Source organism: Pistacia vera, unplaced genomic scaffold (assembly GCF_008641045.1).
Source record: "Pistacia vera cultivar Batoury unplaced genomic scaffold, PisVer_v2 Contig265, whole genome shotgun sequence".
Taxonomy (NCBI): Eukaryota; Viridiplantae; Streptophyta; class Magnoliopsida; order Sapindales; family Anacardiaceae; genus Pistacia; species Pistacia vera.
In genome coordinates this window covers 659,587-684,577 of record NW_022196074.1, presented here as the reverse complement: position 1 = coordinate 684,577, position 24,991 = coordinate 659,587, and the positions used below count along the sequence as shown (strand labels likewise).

Here is a 24,991-nt window from a genome sequence, read left to right as displayed (position 1 = left end):
ATGGTTATTATTACGAGGTAAAATTTAAAAATTTACAAAAAAACCCCTTAAGTTTACTAATTTAACTAAATACCCTAATATATAAAATTTTTGTAAAATGACAAAAACATCCCACTCACCCACAGTGCCAAATTCTGGCCACCACCGTCAAAATCTGGCATTACGACTTAGATCGGTCGGATCTGTCGCACGTGTATCGATTTGGCCTTCAGCGACAACCAAAGATATGACTGTCGTTGTCGGTCAACGACGACAATTTCTTTTCGTTGTGACAGATTTCGGTTACCACCGATGGTGGTTACCGGAATCTGGCAACTATGGGTGAGTGGGGGTGTTTTTGTTAATTTTTTAATTTTTTTTCCTGGGGGTATTTAATGAAATTAATAAAATTAAGAGTCTAAAAGTAATTAAAAAATATAATAATATTTTCTAAATAATTAAACAAATAAATATTTTGGGACTAGGATTGGAAATGTGGATAGGAATAATAAACAAACGCACCCTAAATCATTAAGTAACAACATCGAGCTTTTATAAGCTTACATGTGAAATCAATTATAATGATAAGGGTATCTTAGTACAATAGGTGAAATTTTGGTTAAATATACAAAAGTGAAATGGACTATTCTTAAAAAGTTGTCCTTTTTTTTTTTTTTTTTATTTATTTATTTAAAATAATATCTTCTTAAAGAAAGTAGCTAAAAGAAGTTAAAAACTGAATTAAAAATGCAAAATCCTAGTGGATGAGACTGGTATTACAACAATGGTTCTTCTCTCCCCCTCTCTGTCCCTCCCAAACCTCCGTTTCTTCAGGTGCTGTCTCCCTTTCTTTTTCCTTTTATATGCATATACGCTTGCATCCGTTATTCTTTTATTCCTTATTTAATGGTTGTCCAACAGAAACCAAGCGAGTACTGTGCAAAGCCAACGGAGTTTCAGGTTACAAGAGAAGGTGATTGTGTGCTCTTCAGCTTCTACGAAACCCATTTCCCGAAATGGGATTTGGAGAAGGGATTTAGTTTTATTTGGGCTCTCCTCATCCGTATCTTTGGTCTTCCCATCTTCAGGTAATAAGCTTAGTAGTTTAGTCCTTACCGGTTTGGCTTCCTTTTTTTCGTTACTCTGTAGTCTCTTTAGTTAAGATTCACTATACATTTTCAGTTTAGCTGGACTGTATGGGTGATTTTTTTTAATACAAAATGTTGATAATACGACAGAATGGTTATTAAATTTTTTTCGGATAATTTATATGTACATTTTCGTCAAGCCAGGTGGAGATTGAGCATCTTCTTGTTAGTTTTTACTAGAATTACTTGATCTTTACTACATTTTATCTTTTTCCAAATATTATAATATGCCTCTTGCAGGATCACTTGCTGAGGAGGATCTGAAAATGGCTTCAATGATTGATGATATAAATGCTTATTCTTATTTGTACCCGGTGGAGTTGCCGTCTAAGAATTTCCTCTTTAAATGGTACATTTTTTGCTATATATATTCGGTTTAGATTGTTGCATTCTCTCTTTATCTTTGCATTGTGACTGTTGGTTTTTTAACTCAAACTGGATGATTGTATTGTTGGATAGAAGGTTCATTGGACTATGTCTAAAGTCTCCTCTAAATGATTTCACAGAACAAATCTCCCACATTCAAATTTTTTGTTTCTGAACAATATTAAAGTTCAGTTTGTATCAATGAGAGGTCAAGGAATTAGTTAAAATATCATCAGATAATCATCATCGCTGTCAGTAAATATTGAAACTACTTTACCTTCTTCTCTCTCTACATGGCCATATGTTTCTTTACAAAATTTTCTTTCTAAGATGATATGTTGTTGTAAAGTTTAGACTAAGTAGGGACTATTTTAGGTGGATTCAAACTAGGGGTTTTCTTAGAAGGGACATCTTTATTTTCTTTCATTGTCAATGGCATGGATCAGTGCTGTTCAAAAGTATTTTGTTAAATTGAGATGGAGGTAATTACTGTTTTTGCAATATTATCATCCAGAAGCAAACTAATGCTCTCCTTTATTTGTCTTGCTCTTTCTCGAAGGGTGGAATCCAGAAAGCCAGAACGCTATTCATCTGCTGCTCCATTATCTCGTAAGCTCAAATATTTACCTCTACTTGATATTGTGATGAAACCTCCACCAACATGCTTACTTCTTTCCATGTTTTATGCAATACTTTATCATAGTATTTGTATGAGTAACTATACATTGTTTTGGATACAATACAGCTGATGCTCGCCTGCGCATAGTCTCTGAGCGTGTTGACATTATTGATAACCTTATCATTTCTGTTTCGGTAAATTTTGACACAGCCAGATATTTGATAATGCGATTCCCTTTTAGTATCTCTTCAAGTTTTATGAATTTATGTCTTTTGTTTCAGATAGGTCCTCCAAATTTACAGATCTTAAAATCAAAGGAAAAAAGTGCATGGAGTCCGAAAGATATTGCTGATTCCGTTTTGTCTGATAAGTCTGCATTGGTAATTATTTGCCTGTCTCTTACAGTGAGTCTTTATTTTAATCACATGCAAATGATAGATCTCATACTGTTTTTTCAACCGTTGGTATGAGAAATGTGCTAAGTTATGATATATTATTTAATTCTGGTATTTTCTCAAAGTTTTATAATGTAAAACTGCAATTTAACAATTATCTCCACCTATTAATTGTAAGTTAATGCTGATGTATAAACTACAACATTAAACCATAATTATCTCCTGCATACTAAATTATCCAATCGAATGTACCATATATTTGTGGGCATGCTTGAAAGTTTAAAATAAACCATAGAGAAGTTTTTTGTGTTCAATTTTCTCCTAAAAGTTTAATCCTGAAGCCATTTTTAACATGTATATCCTTCTGCAGCGAGTTACCTCAAGTCAACGCATGGAGGAGAGTTCAGTTCTTGATGCACATAGTGATGAAGTATGTGTCTACAATCACTACATATGCATATAATCACATAAATGTTTGTTTGCGCTCATGTGGAATTAGTGTTTAATCTCACTTTTTTCAGATTGATGGTGACTCATACTGTTACTACGAATATCTTGTTCGGAAATCACCTAGCAATCTTGTAAGTGTTTTCTTCTTCAATAGCAAGTCATGGTGGAAAGATGTGTGTACTGTTTATTTTGTGATCTCTTGAATGCAATTCCAGGCTCAGGAAGCAAATCTTTATCGACATTATGTTGCTTCAACCGCTGAACGAGATGGTATGACCATAAAATTTTCAGTTGTACTATTCCTTGTCTTCCATTCATGTTGCTGGTATCAAATTTCATTCAGGCCTTGTTTGAACTTTAAACTTCTTGAGATGCATAGATCAGGTGCTTGAAAGCTTCTGATGTTGTTAGATACAAAAGAAAGTTAAATACAGTCTGATGAGATTCCTGGTTCATCGGTCAAAAATATTTTAACTTGGTGCATGATCACTCAGCTTAGGGTTTTGTAATTCTTCCTCTTTTGCACTTTGGGACTTCTCATTTAACGCTAAAAATTTAATTTCAGGTTATCTTTATTCTATAAATGCTTCAACCCTCGGCAAGCAGTGGGACAAGGTCTCTCTCTCTCTTTCTATCTCTTTTCATTAATTGATAATTGCGTAATTCTATTGAAAGAATCTCATCATTATTGTATAAATGACAATTGCATTTCACTATCAACCTACAAAAAATGGCATTTTGTATGCTTACTCCACTAAGTTCACTATTGCATACAAGTATTACTCTGTATATTTGCCCGTTAGATTCTGACAAATATTTTAAGTGACGTAAGTTTTCAGAATCTTTTTTATTAGAATAAGAGGAAAATTAAAAGGAAGGAGTTGATGAAAGTTAAGCCCAACTAAAAATCACATTTTATGTCATGCAGATGGGACCTTTCTTGAAAAGAACTGTAGCCTCTTTTCGCCTTCTACCTCCGACTGATAACTATATTCCTCCATACAAGGATCCATGGAGATTTTGGTGACAAAACTCTCTCTCTCTCTCTCTCTCTCTCTCTCTCTCTCTCTCTCTTTTTCCTTTTTGTCTCTGCCCCCAAATAACAATAGTGTAAAACTTATTAATTTTTAAGTTCAGTTGAGTACTGCATGATTTTTTTGCAGTCTAGCTCTACAAGCTTGCAAATCTTCTCTTACAAGTTGTATTGTATTTGATCAATGAAGAGAACAACTAAATCCATGTTTCTTTTGCTGAAGGGATATATAAGAAGCTCTTCAGCACCTCTGCTTCAGAAACCTGATTTAAAGTTTTAAACTGAAACTAGTAGTAGTTACTGAAGAACTCACTATTTAATAATAAAAAGTTAAAAAAAAAAAAAAAAATTCACAGAAATAGTCATGATATATACTTGCTTATACTGCTAACAAGTAAAATTGAGAACTTCACCTTTATGAGAAGAACTGCTGATTTTCTTCAGTTTCGATGAAACTCTGCAATAAATCAACTAGATTTAAACTAATATGCCCATTTATATTGTCATCTTAAGTGGGCTACTCAGTATTTATCATGGTTAATTGTGCTAATAAACCTGTTGCATTTGCTTTGCCAACTACGGACGCGGGACGCCAGAATATCAAAGCGTTAACCACTTACCACCAGTCAGAATTAAACCCAATATATTTTTTTAAGCAACTAGTATCGCAGAATTATATTTCTTCTTTAAACGACAAGTCGGGGGTAATTTTCTACATGCAGCCAGTTGGTTGATTTTTTTTTTTTTTTTTGTTGCAACCAATCATATTTTTTCAACGATTGAACATATATATTTAAAAGAAAATAGTAGAATTACCAAAAGGTACATATTAAATTTGTGTATCGAATAATGTAATAAAATTCTAACCGTTATTAATATTAATTTATAATGAATCAATAATTAGGATTTTGTTAAGTTATTCGATACACACCGTTCAATAACTGTAATATTACTCTTGCTCTAAATGATAATCAGATAAAGGTCGTGGCCGCCATTTTTCATATTTCTTGGTGGCATTTCCGTCAATAACAAAAACTAAATCCCTCTCTTCTCCCTCCCACCCGAAACAAAACAAAAGAAAAACTCAAGCCATCAAAAGCAAGGCAAAGCAAAGCCAAGCCAAGCAAGCAATCATCACTGTCTCGCCAAAAGAGATTCTAAAAGCCAGAAACGTAAACGTAAAAGTAAACGAATATATTAAGCAGTCTCATAATTCTAATCAAATGCTCCGTTTCAGCTTTTCAGGTATTTTCGCTTACTTGTTTGTGAATTTTTTTTTTTTTTTTAATTTTGTTATTGCAACCGATTTTTTTAATTTTTTATATATATATTAAGTAATTTATCCATTTTCGTAGGGTTTGAATGCTGGGCCACTCTGCGTTAATCTGAATTGTAAGGGGACTAAGAGCAGATTCTTGGTCCCCAGCAGATGAGGTGTGAAGTTAGTTTACAAGAACAATAATGAGTGTAAAACTTGATTGCGAATTTCTTGGATTTGCATTAAATGGCTCTTTAAATGGTCGAAATACTGGCAACTGCCTATATTTGAATGGACGGAAATTCCCGAGAAGGACTTCTCGCAAGTTCAGGTGTGAGAATAGGCAGAATGATTGGATAGCTCAAGCAATTAGGTTTTCTCATTTTTGTGGAAAAAATGTGGAGTTATTGAGGAAATCCATTGGTTCAAGAAAAGGCTTGGTGGTGAATTGTGTGAAAGAACCCTTTGCAAAAAGTAAGGCTCTAGTGAAGTCACTGGAACCTTTGTGGAAAGAGGGTTTGTTGTTGGTGAGATGTTCTGTTCTAATAGCTGTCATATCTGGGGTTTGCTTATTGGTATGGTATGGGCAGAGAAAAGCCAAGAGTTTTATTGAAGCCAAGCTTTTGCCCTCTGTTTGTTCAATGCTCAGTGAATATATTGAGCGTGAGATAGATTTTGGTAAGGTACGGAGAGTTTCACCTTTGAGCATTACGTTGGAGTCCTGCTCGATTGGGCCTCATTCTGAGGAGTTTTCTTGTGGTGAGGTTCCGACTATGAAACTTCGTGTTCATCCTTTTTCAAGTTTGAGGAGGGGAAAGGTTGTGATTGATGCTGTTTTGTCTCATCCAAGTGTCTTGATTGTGCAAAAGAAGGATTATTCTTGGTTAGGAATCCCCTCAACTGAAGGTGGTGGTCCACAGGGGCATTTATCAACTGAAGAAGGGATTGATTATCGTACTAAAACCAGGAGGATTGCCAGAGAGGAAGCGGCTGCTCATTGGTCCAGAGATAGGGATGATATGGCTAGGGAAGCTGCAGAGATAGGTTATATTGTTTCTGAGAAAAGTTCCTGTCCATCCCCAGATTATGATTTGAAGGAGGCAAGTCATTCAACAGATATTACAGAGCTAGCAACTTCTGAGTCCTTTATGTGCATGGATGAAAAGATGCACTGGAGGGATCATCAATGCATGGACACAGGTGTTGAGTATGATATGAAGCATGCTGACTTGGAGAAATCATTTGGTGTCAAGATCCCTGGATCGGGACTGAAGTTCTGGTCTAAAGTGATAAAGGGACCTAAAAAGCACAAGTTGAAGAAAGCTAGTGGGACTGATATCTCTGCAGCTGGCGTTTCAGCCAAAAGTCGAATCCTTGAGCGCAGTGCGTCAGCAGCCCTGGCATATTTCCAGGGTCAATCCCAAGGGAAGTCTGAAGAACCTTCACTTGCATCTGGAAATGATGATGTATTGAACTTTGACAATATTTTGGTGAAAAGTGAGAGTGATACTAATGCTGGCACTTCTATTGACGGGAGTAGTTGTCAAGATCTCTTACTAGCTCCTAACCAGAATGAAAAGCAACACGAAGAACGAAAAATTCATCCTCTAACTGCAAACCAATATGTCAATGGCTATGTAAACAAACTTGATCTTTTACGCGATCCATTTCTTATGACCATAGATAGACTTAGTGGAGTTAGAAAAATCTCTGAAAACTTTCCATCTGTTTCTAATGTCGTAGGAGCTACTGAAACCAATAGTAGTAGTGTAAACAATGAGAGCTTAGTGGTTGAAGTTGTAAATAAACGTATGAATGATGATATATCTGAGAGCCAAGCGGATCATGCATCACAAAATTATACTGCAAATACTGAATTTCTGGCAGCACGTTCTGATTTAGTTCCCAATGGACCATTAGACTTGAAATCAGGGTTACTTTCTTTGTCTAGAAATGCAAGGGAATTAATATCTAATTTTTTTGCTGCCCCTTTTCAAGAATTGAAGTCAGGCATGGGTCCAAATGTTGAAGATGTTGTTGCAGAACTGGTTGATGGGGTATATGTAGTGGAGAATGAAGGCATTGGGAAGATGCTTCCAGTAACACTGGATTCTGTTCATTTCAAAGGTGGAACACTGATGCTGCTTGCATATGGTGATAGGGAGCCTAGGTGAGAGCTATTCTTATTACATAATTTCTAGAGTCAACTACTAAATTATGTTTTCACTTGTTGAACTCTTTGATAAAAGTCATCTTGCACATGGAAAGTTAAACAAGTTTATTTTTTTATTGTTCATGATAGAACTTGATACTATTATTGAAGCCTTACTTATCAGCTTATGTTTTTTGAATCAAGTGACAATTTAACATAGTATCATGGCCAAGTTAACCAAGTGTCTTGTGTTGAAATCCTCTCATTCTATTAATTATACTAATAAATTGTGGTGGTGGTTATAGCTGTATATTTGTTTGTATTTGTGTTTAATCCACTTGCAAGTGTACATGATTGGGCATGTTAGAGTTTAAATATTGTTGTTGGGTCCTTACTTATCAGCTTAAACTTTTGCATCAAGGGTAACTTAAAAATTTATTCATAGAATTTCATAACTTAGTGATTCATGGTTTAAGTTAAAGTGTAATAAGTGATTCACAGTTTTAAGTTAATGTGTAATAACTAAGTGATTCACAGTTTTTAGTTAACGTGTAATAACTAAGTGATTCACAGTTTAAGTCAAAGTGTTACTGCATTCCTAATGGAATGTCGTAATGCATGAAAAACACCGGAATTTTCATTAACTTGATAAAAGAAGAAATGAGAAGATTTATGTAATTATAATAGGCTTTTTACTGACAAAACATCAAGAAAAAGGTAATTTTTANTTATATTTGTGTTTAATCCACTTGCAAGTGTACATGATTGGGCATGTTAGAGTTTAAATATTGTTGTTGGGTCCTTACTTATCAGCTTAAACTTTTGCATCAAGGGTAACTTAAAAATTTATTCATAGAATTTCATAACTTAGTGATTCATGGTTTAAGTTAAAGTGTAATAAGTGATTCACAGTTTTAAGTTAATGTGTAATAACTAAGTGATTCACAGTTTTTAGTTAACGTGTAATAACTAAGTGATTCACAGTTTTTAGTTAACGTGTAATAACTAAGTGATTCACAGTTTAAGTCAAAGTGTTACTGCATTCCTAATGGAATGTCGTAATGCATGAAAAACACCGGAATTTTCATTAACTTGATAAAAGAAGAAATGAGAAGATTTATGTAATTATAATAGGCTTTTTACTGACAAAACATCAAGAAAAAGGTAATTTTTAATTAACTTGGTCATCTGATTATTCCTGCATTGACAAAACTATCAATGCACTGTCTAGAGAGATGGAGAATGTTAGCGGACATGTGAAGCTTCAAAAGCACTACAGCCGTGTGTATGTACAACTGAGTGGCAACTGTAAGATGTGGAGATCAGATGTGATATCTGGAGATGGTGGCTCGTTGTCTGCAGATGTTTTTGTTGACACTATTGAGCAGCAATGGCATGCAAATTTAAAAATTATAAACCTCTTTGTTCCGGTAAGGTATACTGTGGATGTGATATACAATTAAACTGCCAAGTTATTTGCTGCCTGCAACCTAGATGATAGATTGCTAATGTGTCATGTTTCATGTTGTCTTCTTTTTACAGCTTTTTGAAAGGATTTTAGAAATTCCAATTATGTGGTCCAAAGGGAGAGCCTCTGGTGAGGTGCTTTTCTAACTTCAATTTGGTTGCTTCTGTTTACTATATTCAGAACTATGTCAGAAATTTTCTCAAGTTTACACCTGTGGGAGTATTTATATAGACATTGTTTCTGTGAAAGATTCTTTTTGTTCAATTAAAAATTTCTTTGTTGATCTTATGAGATGGAGGATTTTGTAAGTTGTATGTGATTGCTTGTCGAGAGGCATGCTTCTAGGATTTATGTTTTTGACCTAGGAAACTTTGAACCATCCTAGATCTGATGTTAATCTCTTGGATGATTGGCGATTATGAGAGCTAATCAATTATGCTCTAGACATTGTTTTGATATTTTGGAAAAATGATTTTTGAGCTTCATAGTGCCTTATGTGAACTATAGAGCTAGATGTATTACATCTTTCTTTTTTTGGATTTTTTATTGCCAGTTGACTAGTATTCTGTATCTCTTTCTTTGAGAGACAGAATAGTGACCTGTTTTATTTTTTCCCCTTTTTTCAGATTATATACATTTTTCTAGGTCAAGATGTTGGTGGGACTTTATGATAAGTTTAGAAAAGTAAGATACAACTGGATGGTATTGGCTTACACTATAGAGCTTTATATCCTTAACTAGTCATAATAGTAAATAAAAGATTCTTGAGTTTGTGTTTGGTTTTCCATTTTCTGTTTGAGCTTTCACACAAGTTGATAAACAAGCTCAAATTTTGTTAATTATTGAATATCCTGGTCACCTTTTTAATTACCTGTCTGAATAAATATATTCTTCCTGTTTGCAGGTTCACTTATGCATGTCTAGGGGGGAAACATTTCCGAATCTCCATGGACAACTTGATGTGACTGGGTTGAAGTTTCAAATACTTGATTCTCCATCTTGGTTTTCTGTATGTATTCTTTCCTTATAGATATGCAATGTGTCTTATATATGCTTTCTGATTGTAGTCACTTGGAAAAAGATTATTTTATCAGTTAGCTAGTTCATGATGTTGATATCTATTTCTAAAAATCTCATTTTGTTATGACTGCTCTTCTAGTGATTTATACAGAGGTGTAATACATGCCCTGGTATAGGAGTTAACCATTGCTGCTAATGCTCTTCTTAGGAAATGCCTTCATGAGCTATGAGTTTCCTAAGAGCACAGAGGTGCACTGATGTTGTGGTGTGAAGCAAATATATCTTAAAGCAATCTTATTCCATGAATCTCCAATGACTCAAGGGGCACAAGAGTCATTGATGAGAACCATTGTAAACTTTTTCTAAGATATTCGGACTGTGTGAGTGGAGGAAACTCAGTTGAAGGAGGAAATGTCTGTTAATAGGATGTATCTTTTATCTAGGTACTCATGTAAAGAACTGGAGTGTATCTGATGCGAGTGCCAAGGTATACTTAAAGCAAAGTCTTCATTTTATTGATCAAAACAGAGAATTTAGATGCCTCTTTTACTTTAGGACACTGTGTTACCTATTACAAAGTCATTTGGTGGTCTACGTAATTCCTCATTATCTTCTGTTCATATTTCTCGATAATTTACAAGGGGTGGAATTGAATTGGTCTTCTCTTTTGCGCTCCGTTGTTTTGAGAAAAGAAAAAAATCATATACACACTGTGCTTGAACAGCACGTTCTCTAATCAATTTGTTTAAGCTAATGTTAATATTTATCATAATGTTGCATGTGCATTTTGGAAAGATCCCATTTTCCTTCTGATTTCTTTTATCTTTTTTTGCATTTTTTCAGGCATGTAGTGGTATAATTTTTATATTATTGTTGTTAGTCTTTTGTATCAAGCATGATTAGTAGTTAGGAAGGAGTCATACCTTGTCTTATTTGTCACTTTTTTTCAGGATATTTCGACAAGTTTATGTTTCCGTGGTCACGAATATTCTTACACAATGCAAGTGGCTGGTTTGGCAATGTTCCTTTGGAAGCTTCTGGAGATTTTGGCATTCATCCTGAGGAAGGGAATTTCATCTGATGTGCCAGGTATGGTGTATCAGTCATTTTAGTGAAAATGCTTATGATTTGGAACTATTATTGATTCTGCCTTTGAATACTCGGTGATTTTGATTTTATCTATTTATTTATTTATTGAATAGAAAAAAAAAAAAAAAAAAAAACAATTTTATTAGAGTAAAAGATACAATACATTAGAAAAATGAGGGGACCAAAAATATACTGGAGAAAAGGAAAAATGACAAAGAAACCAATCTTTTTTGAATGAAGAAGTAAGATGTCCATTGGAACTACTTAGTAACTGAAACCCACTATATATATACAGAATATATTTTTGCCATTCAGGTCAGTGTCTGACGTGATCAATTAGAGTTGATAATTGCTTTCTGGAAAGAGAAAGTGATAATTGAGAGCCTTTAACTGTTAAACTAAGAGGTTCTTATCTTTTCTATTATCACAAAGGGCCATGATTTCTAATTCTATCATTTTCTTCGAACTTGAACCTGCAGCTGGCTGTGTTTTATTTGTTTTGCTGTCTGTTTGTAATGGATTATACCGCATTTAACAAGTAATTTGTGTATCATTCTACATTTCCAGGTTCCTTGTGTGGAAGTCAATGCCTTGATGAAAACTTTCAAAATGAAGCCTTTGTTGTTCCCGGTATGTTATCTTGAATTTTTTTTTTAACCTGTTGCTTTGGGATGATATGGATTGTCATGTTCAACAACTTTATATGCTGTTTGAACAATTCCCATTAGGTTGGTTTCTCGTGCACTTCATTTATTTTACTTTTTCCAAGAAATACTTTTATACAAAACCATTCTTACCCATTGTGAGCCTGACCTCATCCAATGAGTTAAATTTTACAAGAGGAGTCCAGAAACTCCATAATTGAAGCACTATAAAAACTGTTCTCTGAACCAAATTGCTATGAAGTAAAACCATAGTTTGAATCTGTTTTTTTATCGTCTCCTCTCTTTATTAACTGCAGTTGGCTGGTTCTGTAACTGCTGTATTCAACTGTCAAGGCCCATTGGATTCACCAATATTTGTGGGAAGTGGAATGGCCTCTAGAAAGATAGCTTCTTCAGTCCCTGATCTCCCTGCATCATCTGCATCTGAAGCAATGCTGAAAAGCAAGGAGGCTGGTGCTGTGGCAGCATTTGACCACGTTCCATTTTCATATTTATCAGCTAATTTTACTTTTAACACTGATAATTGCGTAAGTTATTCTAATAGTTGATCTCATGTGCAATTTATATTAAAAGAACATGGTATTTGTGCAATTTATTTTTTCTCTAAGAAAATAATAGATAAACTGCTTTGCATGTGATAGGTTGCTGACTTGTATGGAATCAGAGCTACCCTTGTAGATGGTGGTGAAATTCGAGGGGCAGGCAATGCATGGATTTGCCCAGAGGTATGTAATAGCTTCTAGGATAGCTTACCTTTGTATTTTTGTATTGTTTTTTTAATTTCAATTGGAATCAAGGTATGCTATCCTGTTGGTCAATGAACCAGGCTGAGTTAGTAGATTTGTGTTATTTTATCTCGGGTCTCATGTGTTAAAAATTTTAACATATGAGAGGACACTTAATTAGTTCAATCATTCTGCGTTCACTTTCTTGCACTGATTTAGTTTAGTGCCTCTCCTTGTACCCTTCTTTTCCGCTTTTCTGTCTCTCCCTCTCTTTGTGTGTGTGTTGTATTCTGATGCTTGATTGGTGACTTGGATGCCTATGGCTTTGCTTTTCTTGAAATATGTGAATTCTGCTAGTCAAATATTCTCTTTGGGAAATTTGATCTTCATGTTGAATGATTTTTGCATGCTGTGGATTTATTTTGCTGTACCTCTCTTTTTGTCTCCCTTAAAGTTTAGAACTGTACTCTGACATCTATAGAATCTTCTTCAATCAGGTTGCTTGACTAGCTGGCTGGAATAGGGACACAATATTCTACTCTTTTCTGTAATGACACATTGAATACTTTGTTTTGTTATTCTTGATTCTGATGTAAAAATGCTTTATTTTCCCAGGGTGAGGTGGATGATGCTGCAATTGATGTTAATTTCTCTGGAAATTTATCCTTTGACAAAATCATGCACCGTTATATACCAGGTTATCTTCCACTGATGCCACTTAAATTAGGAGATTTAAGTGGAGAAACAAAACTTTCTGGCTCTCTTTTAAGACCGTAAGTGCATAGACCTTCGTTATTTGCCGACTGTGGTTCACTGATGTGCTCATTTATTAGTTTCATGTTTTTACATCTGTGTTTGTCTATTATGGATGTTTATTATACTAAAAGTCGGCTTATGTGCCATTATTTTGAACATAGGAGGTTTGACATTAAATGGATTGCACCAAAAGCAGAAGGATCATTTAGTGATGCTCGAGGAGATATTATGATCTCACATGATTGTGTTACTGTTAGCTCGTCATCTGTTGCTTTTGAATTGTACACAGAAGTTCAAACATCTTATCCTGAAGAACACTGGGTAAATCGAAAAGATTCTGATGTGAGGGACAGGATTCCATTTACTGTTGAAGGGGTTGAGTTGGACTTGCGTATGCGTGGTTTTGAGTTTTTCAGTCTGGTCTCTTACCCTTTTGATTCTCCAAGACCTACACATTTGAAAGCAACTGGAAAAATTAAATTTCAGGGGAAAGTTCTGAAGCCATTTAGTCAATCTACCGAGCAAAATTTTACTTCCGAGGAAAAAACACAACATGAGAAATTGACAGATAAAGAAAACAAACAGTGTCTTGTTGGCGAGATGTCTGTTTCAGGTCTCAAACTGAATCAGTTGATGCTGGCACCTCAGTTGGTTGGATCGTTGAGTATTTCACGTAATTTTGTGAAGGTAACACTAAAAGAAATTTTATTCTTGGACAAGTTAATCCTTGAATTTCTGCTTTTTTTGTGCAATATGCAACGCAATGCTGCATTCTGTGCCTTTTATTTTATTTACTAAAGAAAGAGTTGTGACATTCCACATTTCTTAAGTTTAAGGAACTTGAAAACTCTAATATGCATTGCTTATGTGGTTCCACAAACTGCTGCCTGACAACATTAGTAGTATGCTTTATGGGTAATACTACACTTACAACCCAATTTTACAAACTCTCTCTCACAACCCTTAGGTGGTATCTCTCAGTTTTTTGTTGATGAATTTCTCAAAATCAAAATTCATCAGCAAAAAATTAGGAGTTGTCACGTAAGAGTTGTGACAGAGAGTTTGTGAGAATAGGTTGTGAGCTAATCTTTATTGATGATTTATAGGGAATGTGGTTGTTATGTCAACTAACCAATCTTAATAATTAATCTGCCTCTTAGACTTGATCCAAAATCTTACATGTCCAAGTATTTTCTCCTTGGATCAATAGATCTTTCTGCCAAGTATTTATATCTTCTCTGAGTTTACATCTTTCTGGGAAGAAAAAAGAGTTGGGAAATATTAAGTACTGAAATTGGTTGTGATACCTTCTGCACAATATCAAGGATTTGATTGAAGAGTTTGGATAGTTCTTCTTGTTTTTGTTGTACATTGAAATTTTCTGTCAGAATTTCTTATTTCTAATTAACTTGACTTGTGGTATTATTTATGATTTCAAATAGCTTTCTTGTTCAAGTATATTGACTAATATTTCAAGACTTGATTCCAATAAGATTGATTTTTTAGATATCTGTTATGGATGAAAGTGATTGTGTTTTGTCAGTATCTGTTGTAACTCTTAACAGAAAATATGAAGGAGAAAAAATGAATTTCTGGTTCTTTAAGACAAGAAGGAAAACTTTCAGCTTTTGTTTTTACTGTGGTTCTACAATTGGCAGAAATTTGATTGATGATTTACTTTCTTCCATCACTTTAAGATATAGAGACTCTTAAGCATGTGTGATTTGCCAGCGTAATTACCCTTGAGGGCTTTCTTCTTTAAGTCTAGCCTTCTTTTCCTTCAAAAGCTTTTGGATTTTGTATGAAGCATTGTATTTCTGCTAAGTTTGAGATTATTAAATTTCTGCCTATGCATGTACTTTATGGATATGTGATGTATATGGTGTCACCTTATGGGATGATCAATAATATTAGTTGTGAAGTGTGAAGACATGGACTTATCCACTTATTGCCTGTCTGTTACTAATTTGTTTTGAAATCTTGATTGTTTCTGATGCTGCAGTTGGATGCCACTGGTAGAGCAGATGAAAGTCTTGCAGTAGAGGTTGTAGGGCCGTTACAGCCTAATTGTGAAGAGACATCACAGAATGGGAAGCTGCTGTCATTTTCCCTGCAGAAGGGGCAACTAAAAGCTAACGTTTGTTTTCGACCATTACATTCTGTTACTTTGGAGGTATCTTAATCTGAAGATGTTTAAAGAAATATATAGAGTTTGTCTCTCTCTCTTAGAAGTTTAACAGGTGTGGTGTTTGCACTTGTATGTGTTGGTTGTAGGTGCGCCATTTGCCACTTGATGAACTGGAGCTGGCTTCACTTCGGGGATCAATACAAAAGGTAAGCTTTCATGCATACCTAGTTGTATCCATTATCTTTTTGATTCTTTTTGTTCCTTTAATCATATCCAGTGTGAATCTTAACTGTTCGTGAGGATTGTCATTCATTCTTGAGTGGATTAAATGCGTAAAGGATCTTTTTTCTGCCTACCGAGGTTTCTCTGCTGATCCTCTTGTATAAAGAGGTTCTCCTGTGAATAAAAAGCTTAAACAATATATACATGTGTACACATGTGCATTCATGCACACGTTCACATACACACTTAACAGAGGTTTATAAAGGAATTGAGAGAGTGGAATCTGATAGGGGAGAAAGTTGGTGAAAATAAAAATCATAAATATGTTTTACCTCAAGGAATGAGCTTTGACAGTTCATAATATGGGTTCATTTTTACCTTTTCTGTATGCATAATTGTGTGCATCTTCTTGATATATGAGCAGTAGATGGTTTTGTACTTGTTTTGGCTGGACAGTAGAAATTTAACTGGTAAAAAATTGGGGAAGTATCATTACCGATGTTGAGACTGTTACATTGTTAACTGGTAAAAAATTGGAGAATTATCCTTTCTGAAGATAACTAATTGTGTCAGGCTTTAAAGTACAGACACATCATTTCAAGTCATTACCCTGTAAATTTTGTAAGATGTGTATGCAATGTTATTTGTCAAAAGCACTGCAGCATGCAGTGATTTGCTGCCGCTAGATCAGACTTAGCTAAATGCACATATTATTTTCTGGCAATCTGGTTACCATGAAGAAAAATTCTCCTAGGTGGCCAGCCTTATGAAGGAGGAATCAATATAGGGATTTGAAAGACTCCCAAGTATTAGAAGAGTGGCACCTCTTTTGCACCATGGAAGCCAAGTGTTTTCTGTGCAACATCCTATTTCATGCATCCTATTTGGAAAGAGTGAACATCAATTTGACTGTATTTTCTTTTTTCTTTGTGGAATTTGATATAGTTATATTTACCTGTGTTGAATTCCTAAGATAAGAATGTGAAAACTTAGGAGTTATCTAGGCATTATCTAGTTTTTAAATTTAAAAGTTAGGATAATCCTAACTTAAGGTTATCAAGATATCTAGAGTTAGTCTATAACTAGAGATGTATGATATGTATTTTTTTAAGTGAATAAGTGTGAATAAGTTTTTCCTCTATTTTTTCAACCTGCAATCCAATAAAAGTTTCTGCTTTCAACTTCCTGGGCACTGATCATTATGTCTATTTCCCATACTGTTTCTGCTCTTTATATTATTATGTGTCAAGTGTTCCAAGTCAGACTGATGCTATGCTGATTTATAGAAAATCCTTTCTGTCAGGCGGAAATCCAGCTTAATCTTCAGAAAAGAAGAGGTCATGGGGTGCTATCTGTTGTTCGGCCAAAATTCAGTGGTCTGCTTGGTGAAGCCCTAGATGTTGCTGCTAGATGGAGTGGGGATGTTGTGAGTACTCAAACCAAAGTTTAATGAAACATTTTTTTGTTTTTTTTCTAACACCTACTTTTCAAATTTACTTGCAAATCACGATCTTTTCATTTTTGTTATATATTTTCTCATGCTTTAACTAAGGTAAGATGTACTACACTAGTTCTTGTTAGTGTTTCCTGGAAATTGAGCTCTTGTCCTCTCTCATAGTATTTACTGCTGAAAGATTATTGGCACTGTAATATCAATTCTAACATTCTAATTGGTTGATGCATTAAGCTTTATTGTTAAAATCACTGGAGAACATCTTTGGAACAAAGTAATTCTGCATATTGCCTAAAAACTAAAGATGGATTATTAAATCCTCATATATTGTGAGCATTAATGTCCGTTTACATATTTCATAGCTTTGTACAAAATGACAATGTGCATGATGTATCTGATGTTATTGTATGGTGTGCATTTAGATCACTATTGAAAAAACTGTTTTGGAACAAATCAATAGCCGTTATGAGCTTCAAGGTGAATATGTGTTGCCTGGAACACGGGATCGAAATGTAACTAGAAAGGAAAGGGGTGGTTTGTTTAAAAGGGCAATGACTGGACACCTGGGTAGTGTCATATCTTCAATGGGAAGGTGGAGAATGAGACTTGAAGTTCCTCGAGCTGAGGTTGCTGAGATGCTTCCACTTGCTAGACTTCTTTCTCGAAGTACAGATCCTGCTGTTCGCTCAAGATCAAAGGTTGTATTCTGCTTATTTTCATTCAAATGAAGTGAATAATGATAATGGTGCATCTTATTAAAACATATATATACATTATTAAATTTTAGAATTTAGATGTCCAACGAATTTAGGGGTTTAGATTTGATTGAGGAGAAGAGTTTGTTTCATCTTGGGGAAACCTCAAGACGTGTGAGTTAAGTGGTTGCTGTGAATAATTCAATAAATAGTTATGTGAACATTACATGTAAACAGAACCATATGCATTAATTTATTTTTGGTTGTAGAAAGACAAAGTTATAGAACTGATAAGAATAGAAGAAATGCACTCTTAGGATGTCATTAACAAATCTGAATTTCTAAAACATATTTATGGACTTGATTCTTACTCATCTTATATGTCAGCAGTTCCAAAAACCGCTAAATTAGGATCTACTTATTCAATCAAAGTTAACCTAAATGAAATGAGGACCTAACAATAAATTTAGACTCGATTGAAGATCCATTGAATTCTGACAATAAAAGATAAATAAATAAATTATCAAAATACCCCTTCCAATAATAAAGAGTAAAAAGAAGGCCAGCAACTCATAAAGGCCCTAATAACCACCAACACCACATTTTTTTTTTACTACAATGCGTCTTCATTGTTGCAAGATCCATGACTTTAAGCTGTAGACATACCAAGAGGATATTTCTTCTTTAACAATGTTATAGATTTTACAATCAGATTACCTTTAACAAAGTATTCTAAGCAACACAATATCTCAGTAACTCTATACTTTGATCCTGAAAGCATATTAGGAGGTTTTAGTAACTGCACTGCAAAAAATTCTTTTGATAATTATCTATTATGAAACCTTCTCACTCTTCCTGGGAAGTATATTTTGGACTCATACAAGATATGATTGGAGATGCAGTATGGATTATTTAATGGCATATATAGGCATTGCATTATGATTCTTGTTTTCCAAAACAGAAAGAACTAAGTTGTTCTTGTTTCAATTATATATTCATATGTTATTCCATGTCCTCTATTGAGATATATGCAACCGTTAGGATTTCAAATCTCTGACTGTGCATTTTTTTACCATACTTAACTGCAGGACTTTTTCATACAAAGTTTGCAGTCAGTGGGATTATGTACTGAAAATCTTCAAGACTTGCTAGAGGTACTTGTTGAATTTTAATGTCCTCATTTCTAACTTAGAAGCTGCAATGGTTAATGCCTATATCTTGATGCTCATGGGACTTAAAGTCAGAATATGAAATGCATAGAAATACAAGATTCAAGTGTGTTATATGAATTTAACAGCCCTACGCATATTTAGGTCATACAGACGCATCATACTCCTTCAAATGAAGTTATTCTTGAAGACTTGAGTCTTCCAGGTTTAGCTGAACTTAAAGGCCGCTGGCATGGCTCCCTTGATGCAAGTGGTGGAGGCAATGGAGATACAATGGTAATACATATTTCTGTCAATGCACAAGGCCATAAAAACTTAGATTATGAGTTGTTGGAAATTTTCAACTGAAGTTTTAATACGAAAATGTAGATCATCAATCTCTATTGTGACATGTTGGGTGCATAAATTCTTTTGTCCAGACAAATATGGTATTGATATGCAATTCCTTTTCTGCATGGAATGTTTCTGTTGTTGGATTTATCAAAAAGAGACAAATAGAATATTGTACTAAGTTCCCATAATCATGAAGTTTGAAATTCTGAGTTTCTGTAGCTATTCTTTTGGGACCTTAATCTTTTTTTTTTTTCACTCTCTTGGCATCTGATGTCCACTTAAAAGAACAAGAAATTGGTTTTTTTGGAATTTTAATTGGTGGGGAAGAAATTGGTCCTTTCAAATTTTCATCTATGTTTTGTGAAAAAGTATGGTTATTTGCAGCCACGAAACTACTCTAGATACCTATTTTACCAAGTATACACACTATGAAAATTTTTAGAAATGATTTTTTTTTTATCAACTTTCAACAAAATACTTTTTTTTAATTATATTTTTTGTTCAATTGAGCGTTAATCAATTTATTTTTATGTTAGAATTATAAAACATGTTAAATATAAATCTAATTTTAATAGTGTACACTTAGAAAATGGGTGTTCAGAGTGTACACTTAGAAAATGGGTGTTCAGAGCAGTATTTTGGGTGCAAAGTTAAGAGCAGTGTTTTTGGTCCAAATTGTCTCACCCTTCGTGAAATTCCTTGCCTATAGTATATGTTCTTTTATTATTGTTTTTCTTCTTGTATGTTTTTCTCAGGCAGATTTTGACTTTCATGGGGAGGACTGGGAATGGGGAACCTACAGAACACAGCATGTTCTGGCAGTTGGTGCATACAGCAATGATGATGGTCTGAGGCTTGAGAAAATTTTTATCCAAAAAGATAATGCGACGATCCATGCTGATGGGACATTGCTGGGGCCAAAAACCAATCTTCATTTTGCTGTTCTTAATTTTCCTGTTAGTCTAGTCCCCACTGTTGTTCAGGTGATTGAATCTTCAGCTACTGATGCCATTCATTCTTTGCGGCAATTGTTAGCACCGATTAGGGGTATACTGCACATGGAAGGAGATCTAAGAGGAAATCTTGCTAAACCAGAGTGTGATGTGCAAGTAAGGCTTCTTGATGGTGCCATTGGAGGCATTGATCTTGGACGAGCTGAAATTGTTGCTTCCTTGACCTCAACCAGTCGTTTTCTTTTTAATGCAAAATTTGAACCAGTCATCCAAAATGGCCATGTACACATACAAGGAAGCGTTCCTGTTACTTTTGTCCAAAATAACATTACAGAGGAAGAAGATGCAGAAACAGATAAAATCGGAGCAGCTTGGGTTCCTGGCTGGGTGAAGGAAAGGGGTAGAGGATCTGTTGATGACACCAGTGAGAAGAAAACCCTGAGAGATTATAATGAAGAAGGTTGGGATACTCAGTTAGCTGAAAGCCTTAAAGGTTTAAATTGGAACATCTTAGATGTAGGAGAAGTGAGAGTTGATGCTGATATAAAGGACGGGGGCATGATGATGCTGACAGCTTTGTCTCCTTATGCCAAGTGGCTTCATGGCAATGCTGACATTATGCTTCAGGTCGGTTAGGTTCCTTATGGGCTAATTTATTAATTAATTATACTCTTTGAACAATTGTTTTGTCTGCTAGACTGCTACTGTGATCTGGAAAGATTTGATATTCACTTCTGAGGATTGTGATTTGTTTCAACTAAATAGGTCAGAGGCACAGTTGAGCAACCTCTGCTTGATGGGTCTGCATCCTTCCACAGGGCATCAATATCTTCACCAGTACTCCGGAAACCTCTCACAAACGTTGGTGGAACTGTACATGTGAAATCAAATAGGTTATGCATCACTTCATTGGAAAGCAGGGTAAGCAGAAGGGGCAAGCTGTTCATGAAAGGGAATCTGCCCCTGAGAATGAATGAGGCATCCCTTGGTGACAAAATCGACTTGAAATGTGAAGTTCTGGAAGTACGAGCAAAGAACATTCTAAGGTGACTTAACTTCTAGCAACGGGTTTCTTTAACATATGTACACATTGCCTCATTTGCAGCATCAGTCTTCATCCACTACTGGGCATTTTTGCTTTGTGCATCCATTGATACTTTACATAATTGAGTTCCTGAATGTGTACTGGTTCTTGTGTTGTGGTTACTATTCCTTGGAAGGAAGATAAAAGATGTCTTTACACTGTTAATATTGTTTACTGATTTTCCTTTTCTTATAATCATCTTATCTCGTACTTTTTATGACTTATTTTATCTCCTTATTATATTTAGATATTAGCTCTAACCTATTTTTTTCATCAAAATCAGTGGTCAGGTTGACACTCAGATGCAAATAACTGGTTCTATATTGCAACCAAATATTTCGGGGAATATAAAATTGAGCCATGGAGAAGCATATCTACCTCATGATAAGGGTAACGGGACTGCTCCTTTCAATAGATTGGAGTCCAATCAGTCCAGGCTTCCAGTTGGTGGTATCAATCGAGCAGTTGCTTCTCGATATGTTTCACGTTTTTTTAGTTCAGAACCTGCTGCTTCAAGTGCAAAATTCCATCAGCCAACTGGTACTATTCAATTCTCAACAGCTTCTGTTTGCATTGTAATTGTGTTGTTCATGATCTACCAGTGTCAAGATGATTGCTGGTTATTTTATATGTTTATCCGAGTCACATCCATTCTTTCTTTTTAAGATTTTTTATATCTAGCAACTCTAACTACCAATGATAAGCAGTCCAAATCCTTGCTTATATTTGATTATTTGCTCAAATATTATTTTATGAATTGGTGATAGGTTTCCTGTGACAATTTATCTTTTTGTGTCAAAACGATGTTTTTACTTTGCCAAATTGAATCTGAAGTGTAATGATTTTCACACAAGGATAATATACAATCGTTGTGGAGATACCTCAAAGTTGAAATTTCTATTTTCTGTTGCTTAGCATAATTGAATATATATGAACATCTATAATATGGCTAACAATCTGATATAGTTTTATGATTAGTCCATATTTCATGTTTTTTTTTGTGGTTTCTGTTGTTAAATTCTGAAATTCTTTTTCTTTGTATACTATTATTGTTTGCAGTTAAATCAGGTGAAGTTGAAAAGGAAATGGAGCAGGTTAACATTAAACCCAGTGTAGATATCCGCCTAAGTGATTTAAAGCTTGTTTTAGGACCAGAATTAAGAATAGTTTATCCTTTGATTCTTAACTTTGCTGTTAGTGGAGAGCTTGAGTTAAATGGTCTAGCACATCCCAAGTGGATAAAGCCTAAAGGCATTCTAACATTTGAGAATGGTGATGTGAATCTCGTTGCTACACAAGTGAGTGTTCTTTTCTTTTTCATATTTTAATATCTTCTGTAGTTAAGTATCTTTTATGCATTGGTTTTCTTCTGTGTATCATAATAGGCTGGCTTGTAGTTTTTGGTTAATATGCTTAATTGCTATCTCCAATTTTAGGTGAGGCTTAAGCGAGAGCACCTAAATATAGCAAAATTTGAGCCCGAGTGTGGATTAGACCCAATGCTAGACTTGGCTTTGGTGGGATCAGAGTGGCAATTCAGTATTCAAAGTCGAGCCAGCAATTGGCAGGACAAAATTGTAGTGACATCAACACGTTCTGTGGAACAGGATGTTCTCTCACCTACTGAGGTACATAAAATCAAATGCCATGGTCAGGTCGTTTTTCAATATCCTTAGGTTGTGCTTGAAATGATGGATTCAATCTGTAATGTAAGCTTTGAAACTTATTATTATTATTTTTTGTAATACTGTGTATGTGCTAGGATAGAGTTTACTTAAATTTAAGGTATGAAATCGAATCTGGTTTGATCAAAATGCATATTGTGTAATAGAGTTTTCCCCCTCTTCTGATAATAATGTTAATTGCATTCATTTGAACCATTTAAATGAACTTGATAATTTTTCCCTTGCATGTAAAAAGGCTGACAATCAATGGTGGAGCAAATGAAAAATCATAATGTACACTTTGCCAAACAAATTTTCAAGTTTAATTGTGGAATATTGCCAGTGTAATGAGAGTTTTAGGAGTCACAACGAGGGGCTTTAATCTGGCTTGTAGGATTTGGTTGGGTGTGAATTCTTTTGGCTAGTAGACAAAGTTGTTCATGTTAAGTTTTTCTTTGGTCTTCGTCACATAGCGATCTCTGCTTCCTAAAGGGTATATATTGGTTTGGAATGGACAAGTTGTTCCTGTAAAAGGGGTCTAGTTACACAGCAATCTTTGACACTAGTGAATATTGTGGACTGTTAGAATCCTCCCCATATGTTTTTGTTTTTCAGCATTTTGCTGTAAATTTTATGATAAAGTTAAGTCTTGTTTTCAATTTCAATTTCAAGATTCAGATAATAATTCTTATCAGCCAAGTTGACGATATATTTCTTCATTGTATTTTCGTAGGCTGCTAGGGTGTTCGAGAGTCAATTGGCAGAGTCAATATTGGAAGGAGATGGCCAACTTGCTTTCAAAAAGCTCGCTACTGCAACGCTTGAAACACTAATGCCAAGAATAGAAGGGAAGGGAGAGTTTGGTCAGGCCAGGTGGAGGCTGGTATATGCTCCGCAAATACCTAGTTTGCTTTCTGTTGATCCTACAATTGATCCTCTCAAATCTCTGGCCAGCAATATTTCATTTGGTACAGAAGTTGAAGTCCAGCTTGGGAAACGTCTACAGGTCATCATGCTACAGTTTTTATCTTGCCTTGATGTTTTTTCATTTCTTGAATGTTTGTTATTTATTTCAAAGAGCATTTTATTTGTTTATAATAATCTAAAACAGCCATTTTTTCTCCTCTTTTTAGGCCTCGATAGTTCGGCAGATGAAAGACTCAGAGATGGCAATGCAATGGACGTTGATCTACCAGTTGACAAGCCGCCTGAGAGTGCTGCTACAATCTGCTCCTTCAAAACGTCTCCTGTTTGAATATTCTGCTACATCACAAGACTGAGTCATTGCTCATCCTCTGCCTGCTGAATTTTTTTACATTGGAGCATATCTCAGCAAATGAATTCGTTTTTATATTTTGATAAATTATTGCTCTCCAAATGTATCTTCTGAAAATGTAAATCCATTTATAAATTATCCCAAGAAAAAAAGAGAAATATAGAGACAACAGAGTACTGGAATTGTAGAATTAGGTGTGGATATAGTATATAACCTTATTCTTTTCTCAGAAATAAATAAGTTTGTTCATATTTTCAACCTTTTAAACAGTTACGTTACTCGTATAAAATTGAGATGTCAACTTTGGAAAATAATAGAGACACCGGAAGTAGTGCACCGAATGATGTGACAAAATCTTGACCGTTGATTAATTATAATTTAATATTAATCAACGATTAGGATTTTGTCACGTCATTCGATGTACAAATTCGGTGCATTACTCCTGATGATTGTAACATTACTCGTCAACTTTTATACTACCAAATTTAAACGAAAATTATTCAGTTATCTTTTTATTTTATAATTATATTAAATCCAACTTTGTATATAATATACATTATTGATCATCGAACACAATAAACCCAATTGGTTAATCAGTAATGTCATTTGTACAGTGTTAGGATTGCAACCCATTTGACAGTAGACAAATTGTGCCTCATTCTCTCATCTTCGTTTGCCATATTAAAATTAGTATCCCAATTTCGTATGCATAAAATTGCACTTAATTAACCATACCTTTATTTGTGGAAAAACGTCTAAATTATAAATCTCTAGTAGAGACCTCTGTATCAAGCACATAATACTCGTTATATATTTCTCACAACTCGAGGCAAACTTCAACGACAACATTTGCTACATCCAACTAAGTTTAACCTCACAAACCAACCTTTA

At 34.6% G+C, this 24,991-nt stretch overlaps 2 protein-coding genes across 2 annotated transcripts; both read left to right on the top strand.

The window, feature by feature from the left end:
• The first annotated feature begins 720 nt into the window (after positions 1 to 720).
• On the top strand, positions 721 to 4,222 carry LOC116133121 (psbP domain-containing protein 5, chloroplastic). Its single transcript, XM_031418800.1, has 11 exons — positions 721 to 813; positions 901 to 1,067; positions 1,368 to 1,476; positions 2,053 to 2,102; positions 2,239 to 2,306; positions 2,394 to 2,492; positions 2,878 to 2,937; positions 3,029 to 3,088; positions 3,173 to 3,227; positions 3,523 to 3,572; positions 3,886 to 4,222. Exons 1-11 carry the CDS (start codon positions 764 to 766, stop codon positions 3,982 to 3,984), a joined length of 867 nt encoding a protein of 288 aa, XP_031274660.1. The 5' UTR covers positions 721 to 763; the 3' UTR covers positions 3,985 to 4,222.
• An 827-nt stretch (positions 4,223 to 5,049) lies between these two features.
• On the top strand, positions 5,050 to 24,276 carry LOC116133052 (protein TIC236, chloroplastic). Its single transcript, XM_031418713.1, is given in 26 exon segments — positions 5,050 to 5,235; positions 5,346 to 7,418; positions 8,632 to 8,830; positions 8,943 to 9,002; positions 9,773 to 9,877; positions 10,839 to 10,866; positions 10,869 to 10,955; positions 10,958 to 10,977; positions 11,545 to 11,607; positions 11,939 to 12,169; positions 12,284 to 12,367; positions 12,983 to 13,140; positions 13,285 to 13,810; positions 15,126 to 15,296; positions 15,398 to 15,457; positions 16,777 to 16,899; positions 17,349 to 17,624; positions 18,710 to 18,775; positions 18,935 to 19,066; positions 19,879 to 20,703; positions 20,842 to 21,122; positions 21,444 to 21,700; positions 22,220 to 22,458; positions 22,597 to 22,788; positions 23,558 to 23,830; positions 23,958 to 24,276. Coding segments are annotated over 25 exon segments (6,570 nt in total). The 5' UTR covers positions 5,050 to 5,235; positions 5,346 to 5,451; the 3' UTR covers positions 24,105 to 24,276.
• The last annotated feature ends 715 nt before the right edge of the window (positions 24,277 to 24,991 follow it).

Coding starts and splice junctions, on each gene's coding strand:
- LOC116133121 (XM_031418800.1), top strand. CDS start 764: ATGGTTCTTCTCTCCCCCTCTCTGTCCCTCCCAAACCTCCGTTTCTTC. Junction 814..900: donor CCAAACCTCCGTTTCTTCAG/GTGCTGTCTCCC, acceptor GTTGTCCAACAG/AAACCAAGCGAGTACTGTGC. Junction 2,938..3,028: donor TTGATGCACATAGTGATGAA/GTATGTGTCTAC, acceptor CACTTTTTTCAG/ATTGATGGTGACTCATACTG.